At 47.3% G+C, this 9,315-nt stretch overlaps 1 protein-coding gene across 2 annotated transcripts; it reads right to left on the bottom strand.

Moving 5' to 3' along the window:
* Nucleotides 1-3,284: 3,284 nt before the first annotated feature.
* Nucleotides 3,285-9,155, bottom strand: slc35c1 (solute carrier family 35 member C1). Of its 2 annotated transcripts, XM_066646894.1 has the most exons (3): nucleotides 9,017-9,155; nucleotides 7,091-7,602; nucleotides 3,285-5,866 (listed from the first exon to the last, which is right to left on the bottom strand). In XM_066646894.1, exons 2-3 carry the CDS (start codon nucleotides 7,569-7,571, stop codon nucleotides 5,295-5,297), a joined length of 1,053 nt encoding a protein of 350 aa, XP_066502991.1. In that variant the 5' UTR covers nucleotides 7,572-7,602; nucleotides 9,017-9,155; the 3' UTR covers nucleotides 3,285-5,294. The 2 variants fall into 2 exon arrangements, with proteins under 2 accessions (XP_066502991.1, XP_066502990.1); XM_066646893.1 differs by lacking the exon at nucleotides 9,017-9,155 and having other exon boundaries at nucleotides 7,091-7,740.
* Nucleotides 9,156-9,315: the final 160 nt, after the last annotated feature.

Genomic DNA, 9,315 nt, shown 5'->3' with positions numbered 1-9,315 from the left:
GGGCACCACACACTCACACATTAACTCACACACTCACACCTACCGACACTTTTGAGTCTCCAATCCACCTACCAACGTGTGTTTTTGGAGCGTGGGAGGAAACCGGAGCACCCGGAGGAAACCCACGCAGACACAGGGAGAACACACCACACTCCTCACAGACAGTCACCCGGAGGAAACCCACGCAGACACAGAGAGAACACACCACACTCCTCACAGACAGTCACCCGGAGGAAACCCACACAGACACAGGGAGAACACACCACACTCCTCACAGACAGTCACCCGGAGGAAACCCACGCAGACACAGGGAGAACACACCACACTCCTCACAGACAGTCACCCGGAGGAACCCCACGCAGACACAGGGAGAACACACCACACTCCTCACAGACAGTCACCCGGAGGAAACCCACGCAGACACAGGGAGAACACACCACACTCCTCACAGACAGTCACCCGGAGGAACCCCACACAGACACAGGGAGAACACACCACACTCCTCACAGACAGTCACCCGGAGGAAACCCACGCAGACACAGGGAGAACACACCACATTCCTCACAGACAGTCACCCAGAGGAAACCCACGCAGACACAGAGAGAACACACCACACTCCTCACAGACAGTCACCCGGAGGAAACCCACACAGACACAGGGAGAACACACCACACTCCTCACAGACAGTCACCCGGAGGAAACCCACGCAGACACAGGGAGAACACACCACACTCCTCACAGACAGTCACCCGGAGGAACCCCACACAGACACAGGGAGAACACACCACACTCCTCACAGACAGTCACCCGGAGGAAACCCACGCAGACACAGGGAGAACACACCACACTCCTCACAGACAGTCACCCGGAGGAAACCCACGCAGACACAGGCAGAACACACCACACTCCTCTCAGACAGTCACTCGGAGGAAACCCACGCAGACACAGGGAGAACACACCACACTCCTCACAGACAGTCACCCGGAGGAAACCCACGCGGAAACAGGGAGAACACACCACAGTCCTCAGACAGTCACCCGGAGGAACCCCACACTCCTCACAGACAGTCACCCGGAGGAAACCCACGCAGACACAGGGAGAACACACCACACTCCTCACAGACAGTCACCCGGAGGAAACCCACGCAGACACAGGCAGAACACACCACACTCCTCACAGTCACCCGGAGGAAACCCACGCGGAAACAGGGAGAACACACCACAGTCCTCAGACAGTCACCCGGAGGAAACCCACGCAGACACAGGCAGAACACACCACACTCCTCACAGACAGTCACCCGGAGGAAACCCACGCAGACACAGGGAGAACACACCACACTCCTCACAGACAGTCACCCGGAGGAACCCCACGCAGACACAGGGAGAACACACCACACTCCTCACAGACAGTCACCCGGAGGAACCCCACACAGACACAGGGAGAACACACCACACTCCTCACAGACAGTCACCCGGAGGAAACCCACGCAGACACAGGGAGAACACACCACATTCCTCACAGACAGTCACCCAGAGGAAACCCACGCAGACACAGAGAGAACACACCACACTCCTCACAGACAGTCACCCGGAGGAAACCCACACAGACACAGGGAGAACACACCACACTCCTCACAGACAGTCACCCGGAGGAAACCCACGCAGACACAGGGAGAACACACCACACTCCTCACAGACAGTCACCCGGAGGAACCCCACACAGACACAGGGAGAACACACCACACTCCTCACAGACAGTCACCCGGAGGAAACCCACGCAGACACAGGGAGAACACACCACACTCCTCACAGACAGTCACCCGGAGGAAACCCACGCAGACACAGGCAGAACACACCACACTCCTCTCAGACAGTCACTCGGAGGAAACCCACGCAGACACAGGGAGAACACACCACACTCCTCACAGACAGTCACCCGGAGGAAACCCACGCGGAAACAGGGAGAACACACCACAGTCCTCAGACAGTCACCCGGAGGAACCCCACACTCCTCACAGACAGTCACCCGGAGGAAACCCACGCAGACACAGGGAGAACACACCACACTCCTCACAGACAGTCACCCGGAGGAAACCCACGCAGACACAGGCAGAACACACCACACTCCTCACAGTCACCCGGAGGAAACCCACGCGGAAACAGGGAGAACACACCACAGTCCTCAGACAGTCACCCGGAGGAAACCCACGCAGACACAGGCAGAACACACCACACTCCTCACAGACAGTCACCCGGAGGAAACCCACGCAGACACAGGGAGAACACACCACACTCCTCACAGACAGTCACCCGGAGGAACCCCACGCAGACACAGGGAGAACACACCACACTCCTCACAGACAGTCACCCGGAGGAACCCCACACAGACACAGGGAGAACACACCACACTCCTCACAGACAGTCACCCGGAGGAAACCCACGCAGACACAGGGAGAACACACCACACTCCTCACAGACAGTCACCCGGAGGAAACCCACGCAGACACAGGGAGAACACACCACACTCCTCTCAGACAGTCACCCGGAGGAAACCCACGCAGACACAGGGAGAACACACCACACTCCTCTCAGACAGTCACCCGGAGGAAACCCACGCAGACACAAGGAGAACACACCACACTCCTCACAGTCACCCGGAGGAAACCCACGCGGAAACAGGGAGAACACACCACACTCCTCACAGACAGTCACCCGGAGGAAACCCACGCAGACACAGGGGAGAACACACCACACTCCTCACAGTCACCCGGAGGAAACCCACGCGGAAACAGGGAGAACACACCACAGTCCTCAGACAGTCACCCGGAGGAAACACACGCAGACACAGGGAGAACACACCACACTCCTCACAGACAGTCACTTGGAGAGGGACTAGAACCCAGGTCCCTGGGGCTGTGCAAGAGTGATGTTTCTTGCCAGATAGTGAACCCACATCCATCTAGTTAAACCTCAGATCTCGCCAAATACTGACCTCAGTGTGTCTCCTCCATCTGTCGACATTAACTCTGTCAGCTCCAGCACATATCTGTTAATAATTTTAACCCTTTAGTGAAATAACCACCGAGTTTGTTTTTTTTACACATTAATGATAATGTGGTGTACATCAACATGTGAAATAATTCACATTCTCAAGACTTAATAAACTATAATCTGTTTACAACATAATTCATAACGTAATACGTAAGCTTTTAAGCCATTTAAAAATCTTTAAGTGGTGCCTCACTTTTATTTACCTTTGATATGATCTCAGGACGTCCGGTTCTGAACACACCCTCATCCTTAAACACTGCTCTTAAACAAACTCTGCGATGCGTGGCAGAATTCACCATAAAGCCTTTGACCTTTATATTTATTTATATTCTTAGATGCAATAAGATTAAACACTGCTCTGTGCACTTTGGCCTTTGAGCAGTGTCTTGTGAAACAGTGTTTATTGTGGATCCTGAGAAGCTGCTCTTTCTGTAAGAGATTCTCATGTTTTTAACGTGCCGTATTCATTCAGGGCCAGTTTTCACTCAGAAGGTTGTAGCTATTCTTCAGCCTCAACAGAAGCCAGAAGAAATAACATATAAAAACTTCCCTCTGTGTTCTTCTGTTCATTCTGCAGTCGGTTAAAGACACAACTCTCCATTTCCATAAAATATAAACAGTGTTTAATAAAGTTCAACTTTAAACTGATTCACATTTCTGAGGAAAAATCTTTAACCTCCAAATCTGAGTAAAACAAAACAGACATCCCTTTATAAAAACATTAACCATTTATAAACTGTAAGGCTATTGTTCTATAAATTATAATAAAAACATTTCCCCAACATTTACACCTCGTTAATCAGTTACAATACAGCATCATCTCAGTGATAAATAGCCCTAATTCATCCTTTATATTTTATTATATTATAATAAAGAAACACAACCCATGGTTTGCCAAGAAGGCACACTGTTCCCGCCGCAGGAGAACGCTCAGTTCTCATAGAAAATCATTTCAACATGTTTCCATGTACTTAGAAAAGAAACAGAAAACCCGCCGAGACAAACTTCACATATAAACGGAGGGCGGGGGGCTGTGAGTGGAGAGAGAGAGAGAGAGAGAGAGAGAGAGAGCGCAGTTGTAGCGTAACTGTACAACAGCAGCTAAAAAACATAAAGCCGTGACTGGTGCGAAAGCAGTGTCTCTTTTCAGGACGAGACGCTGCAGTGGATTAAATGATGAACTGTGAGCGCAGTGGATGAGGCGGAGCACATGGAAACACCCAGAAAACGCTCAGATACACACCCGGCCCAGCTGTGTATGGAACGACCCACAACGGCGCCACTCTGTGGCTTTATGTTTTGTTTTGTTAGTGTTTTATCTGCACTAGAAGATTAAATCATTAGCCTTGATGTTTTATAACGGTAAATCATGATGAGGGAAGCATAAATATCATATCATTATCAATATCATTTTCACTGGTGATTTATTTCATGTTAATAATAATAATCAAATAATAGTAATTATTATAATTTATATAGCACCTTTCTCACACTCAAGGCCTCTTTCTCTCAATGTGTTGGGGGCGGGGGACGGTGAGGGGGGGAGGGGTTAAGTTGCTCACAGGAGGCAGCTGATGAAAACAGCCCCAATGACACATGAGTAAATAAGCTTTCTTTTCTTTCCTTTGTACAGGGAAAACATCGTTAAATTACTCTCTGTTGTTACAAACAGAATATTACAGACACAAGAGATCACCCCTCCTTCAAACACCACAAGTGTTCCTCAGCCCCAATCCCCTCAGTCCACATCAGAACTGAAATAACAACAAATATCTTCAGTGAATTCATCTAAAATCTAGACAGTTTCTCATCTAATATTTCCCTTTCTGTGACTGTTATAGGAACGTTGTCAGATTATTCAGCTGTTTTCTGGACAGTTTTACGTGGTGTTTTATTCCGTCGGAGCTGAACGACTCAGGGACGCTACATGACCCCCCCGTTTGTTGTTGGGAGACGCAGGCGAGAGTTAAACCTGACGCTTAGAGATTTACACACAGCTCTCTTTCAAACTGAGATTTCAAAATAAACACCATTCACCTTTCGAGCATCAATAATCAATAATCAATAATCTGATGAAGACCTTCTCACACAAGCAAAGCAAGTACGGATTATCCAGGAAGAGGCAGAACAATCTGAATTATTCCTACAACAATCTCATAATAAGAAATATTAAATATGACTTCACTCTGAGGGGTTTTCTTCATCCTCCTCCAGCTCAGTTTTTAAGCTGTTTTTTTATTTGCCTTAAACTCCCGATTCGCCTTTTAAAAGCTTTTCTTCCGATTCGGAGGATTCCCGAGGCGGCGAAGCCTTCTTCATCTCGAGCCCTTTGACCCAGGTGTACGCGAAAGACCCCCCGAGCACCATCATGTTACTGGTCCACCACAGCCCGCTTTTGGTGGCGGCGTAATACACCACCGCTATAACGGTCTGAGCGCAGGCCTTGGCCGTGCCCGAGACGTTGTGAGTCAAAGGGCTGGTGAACTTTATCTGGAGTCCCGTCACGTAACCGATCGCGAAACCAAAAAACCCTCCCAGGACCATCATGCCCCAGAAATGCAGGTCCGTCAGCCGGCTGAACGAGGCCAGGTGCCCCAGCTCCCCGAACACGATCATCAGCGGCAGGAACAGCACGCAGGCGTTCAGGTTGTTGTAGTACGACAGCTTCCAGATGCTCCCCTCCACCACTGGCATCACCTTCTTGGTGTAGATGGCGTTCAGAGACACGCAGGCGCTGGCGAGGACCCCGAAAAACACTCCCGTCCAGGAGAGGGAGCCGGCCACACCTTCCTGATCCACTCCGAGCCAGAAACCACCTGGAAAAGACAGCGAGGTCGGACTCGGTTACTACACGGTTACACACAGGACCACGGAGCTTCAGCACAGGCTCTCCACTGAGGAGGAAACGTAGTCCAAGACCATTTTAATATCAGAACAGCTGTATCAGGGTCTTTCAGTGAAGGCTGATGTTTCTGTGGGAGACACACTCTTATGTAAATCATACACCAGAAAACATTAAAAACTAAAGTCTAATCCCTTTCACGTCTAAAGACAATGCACTTTCAATCACAGACTGATTTTGCAGAGTATTTGGGCCTCACAAGGTCTCCATCTCTGTAGCAGAACACTATAAAAGAGAAAGACACAAAGCAATGGTTTAAAAACAACGAGGAAAAGCTCATGATTCTAAACGGTCATGTGTTTAGTTCGTTATGGAGCTGTTTTACAAACTGACCACTGTTTATTGAAAAGGGGTGTCACCAGTGGGACTGTAATCTATTGAATAATAATTTAACAACTAGCAACACGCGTTCTGCTGCTCTGATATGACCCAAAGACCTGTGCGCACCCCTGCCCTGGGACGTGGTGTCTCCCTTTACGTTCACAAAGAGCCGAGAGACAGTCTGCACTGTTGCCTCACACACTGCTTCGGTTATTTATGTTTATCTCTGTTTCACCCTCGAGAGAATCAGAAGATACTCCGCCTTCACTGCCTCTGGGGTTATTTTTTATAAAATATATTTAAATTGTACGTTACTTGTAGATTAATTGATTTAATTTTAATTTAGTATTGTATTAATATTATTTAATTATTATTATTATTATTATTATTTGTAGTTGTAGTATTTTATTGTACATTATATTATTATTAATATATCCCCCTTTTTTCCCCTCAAATGTTTGTTTGGTAATGTATACTTATTTTACTGAAATATTACTTTAATGTTTTTATTAAAGAACACTAGGGGGCAGTCAGCGCGCATGCCCGGAGCAATTTACTCTTTTTGGTTTATTGTTTATATTCTTTTAACATTTAAAACAGCATTTTTGATTATTTTTAGACCACTGAAATGACATTGTTCCTTTAAATACTTCTACAAGAGTTGTTTACCCCCGTGTGGGAGACCCACTCCATGGAGCCTAAACTGGTTCTTCCTGGGACTTGTTCTTAACTTCATGCGAGTTATACGTTACAGAAAGAATGTGTCAGGAATGACTTATGGCTCCTTTAACCCCCGGCCCCTCCACCGTGAACCCACCCAGGATGACTCCGCAGCACAGGAGCGCGTAGAAGGAGGTGGTCTGCTTGAGGATCAGGTAGGACATCAGCACATTAAACACGGTGCTGAGGGAGCGGCCCACGGTGTAGAAAGCCACTCCCACGTATTTCAGACACAGGTTATTGAAGGTGATCATGGAGATGAAGACCACGGAGAGGGGCAGCACCTCCCTGGACACCTTCAGGTCCACTTTAATGGAGGGGAAATCCACGCAGGAGGGCCAGAGTGTGGAGAACACGTTCATGACCCAGCACAGAGCCACGGACACCAAGCACTGGAAGAACGTGACGAACAGCGGCGCGTCCAGGTCCTCGTTGTCCAGCAGCCAGTTGTTGAGAAACACCATGGTGATGGACACGAACCAGTACAGCGCCACCACTAGGGCGATCTTCAGCGCCCGCACCACGAAGCTCTCCCCCCGGCCTCCGAACTCCGGGGCGCCGCGCTCGCTCAGCGCCATCCTCAGGATCCTCGACCTCTTCGGCTGGGTCCTGTTCATGGCGGGAAACGAGAGAGAAAACCTCGGTGAAACACTTTAACTCACGGCTACGTCTCCATTCTCTCCCTCTCTTCTCCTTCAGCAGAAAACACACACTCCCCCCCCTTCACTCGGGCCGTGTACTGCCCCCAGAGCCCACAGTGAGAACTGTTTTCACTCGTTAACTATTTTCTTATATTTTGTATTGTTTATTTATACGATGTATATTTTTTTATTTTATACATTTTCATAAAAATGTAATTAAATGTTGTTTGTACGTATCCTTTTAATAACAATGCGCCATTTTGTATTTTTTAAATAATTTACCTGGAGACTACACTGTTTTTTGCTTCTTCGTTGTTTGTTTTTGTGTTGTGTTTTTATCATTTATTGCTACATAAATAAAAGTTTAGATTATTTTTTCATTATCACATTTTTAAAAGCCTTTTCCACCTTTAAGTCACTGAAGTTAATTAGAAGAGTCCTGCGCTGTGTCCCGAATTCCCCATATTCCCTATTCCCTATGTTACTCATGGGTTGTACACTTCTTTTCGCAGTGCATTGTGGGACTGTTTGAGCGCGTGCTGAAGATCCCCTTTAGCTGTGTCTGAAACTGTGGGGTCTGACTGATTCTGTGTCCGAAATAAATAGTGGACAACTGTCAGTGAACTAAAGCAATCCCACAATGCACTGGGATAACGGAAACCCAAAATCCACAGGGATGTTTAGCAAAAACCTGCACTAAGTCGTGTCTGAAATCGTTCAGATCTGATTTGTGACATTTGTCCACATTAAAATGTGTACGTAGTGGGAGTCACTTAGTTCACAAGCAGTTTGCAGCACCAGCAGTGACCCAGCAGCCTCTGTATCGGGCCAGAATTCTCTCAACCTTGATTAATTATTCATTTTTACATTTTTATTACTTAATAAATCTTTCTTCTTTTAGACAAAACAGATGGTGTCTGTTTACGACACAATAAATTAATTAATTAATATATACTATAGTTTATTATTGGCCAATGCCATGTCAGTTTTAACCAATGAATGCCATCGATTTGGATTGACAGCCAATCCCGGCGCAGGAGGGGGGCGGTCCTGTCAGAAAAACGGTTGGGAACAAAAACCAGCGCCACACTCCCTGACAACTTCGTTTCGAGCAAATTATTCCTCAATATCACAACAATTACACGGTTATTTAACACATTAAGAGCAGACAACAGCGACATAACACGGATAACATTAACTACAGGCGGTAATCTTATTGAATATTGGCTGTAGTTAGGTGTGGGCTTAGGTACGTCGTGATAACAGCCTCCACACCAAATACACCCCCATAGACACTCTCTGTAGCGACACTATAGTCAATAACAACAACAATACGAGCCATTTCCAGATGAAACATTTCAATATAGTGCAGTGTAGCGTACCTTAAAGTATTATTCAGTCATCCACAGCAGCCTCACACACCTGCTGAGTGTCAAATGAGGAAGTGATTTTAATTTAAACCCCTCCTTCAGACAGAAGTCAGGTTCCAGTGCTGAGTGAAAGCCTGATTTACCTGAATATCCACCTGAGAGTAAAGGGGGTTCGGACAGGAGTGTTTTCTCCCTCTTTTACAACAGAGAAGGATTTATTAGGTGTGGTTACTGACGTACGGACTGTTTCATGTCAGAACTGCACTGCCATTGGACTCTTTTCACATTCACCTCCATGACATCTGTCAGAT

This window comes from Hoplias malabaricus, chromosome 16, assembly GCF_029633855.1.
Source record: "Hoplias malabaricus isolate fHopMal1 chromosome 16, fHopMal1.hap1, whole genome shotgun sequence".
Taxonomy (NCBI): Eukaryota; Metazoa; Chordata; class Actinopteri; order Characiformes; family Erythrinidae; genus Hoplias; species Hoplias malabaricus.
Note: the sequence above shows the minus strand (reverse complement) of the source record. Positions and strands in the feature narration are given on the sequence as shown.

Bases quoted from the DNA above. Each gene is read 5' to 3' on its own strand.
- slc35c1 (XM_066646893.1), bottom strand. From the start codon at position 7,610: ATGAACAGGACCCAGCCGAAGAGGTCGAGGATCCTGAGGATGGCGCTG. The intron at 5,867-7,090 runs GTGGGTTCACGG...TGTCTTTTCCAG, and splicing joins GTGCTGCGGAGTCATCCTGG to GTGGTTTCTGGCTCGGAGTG.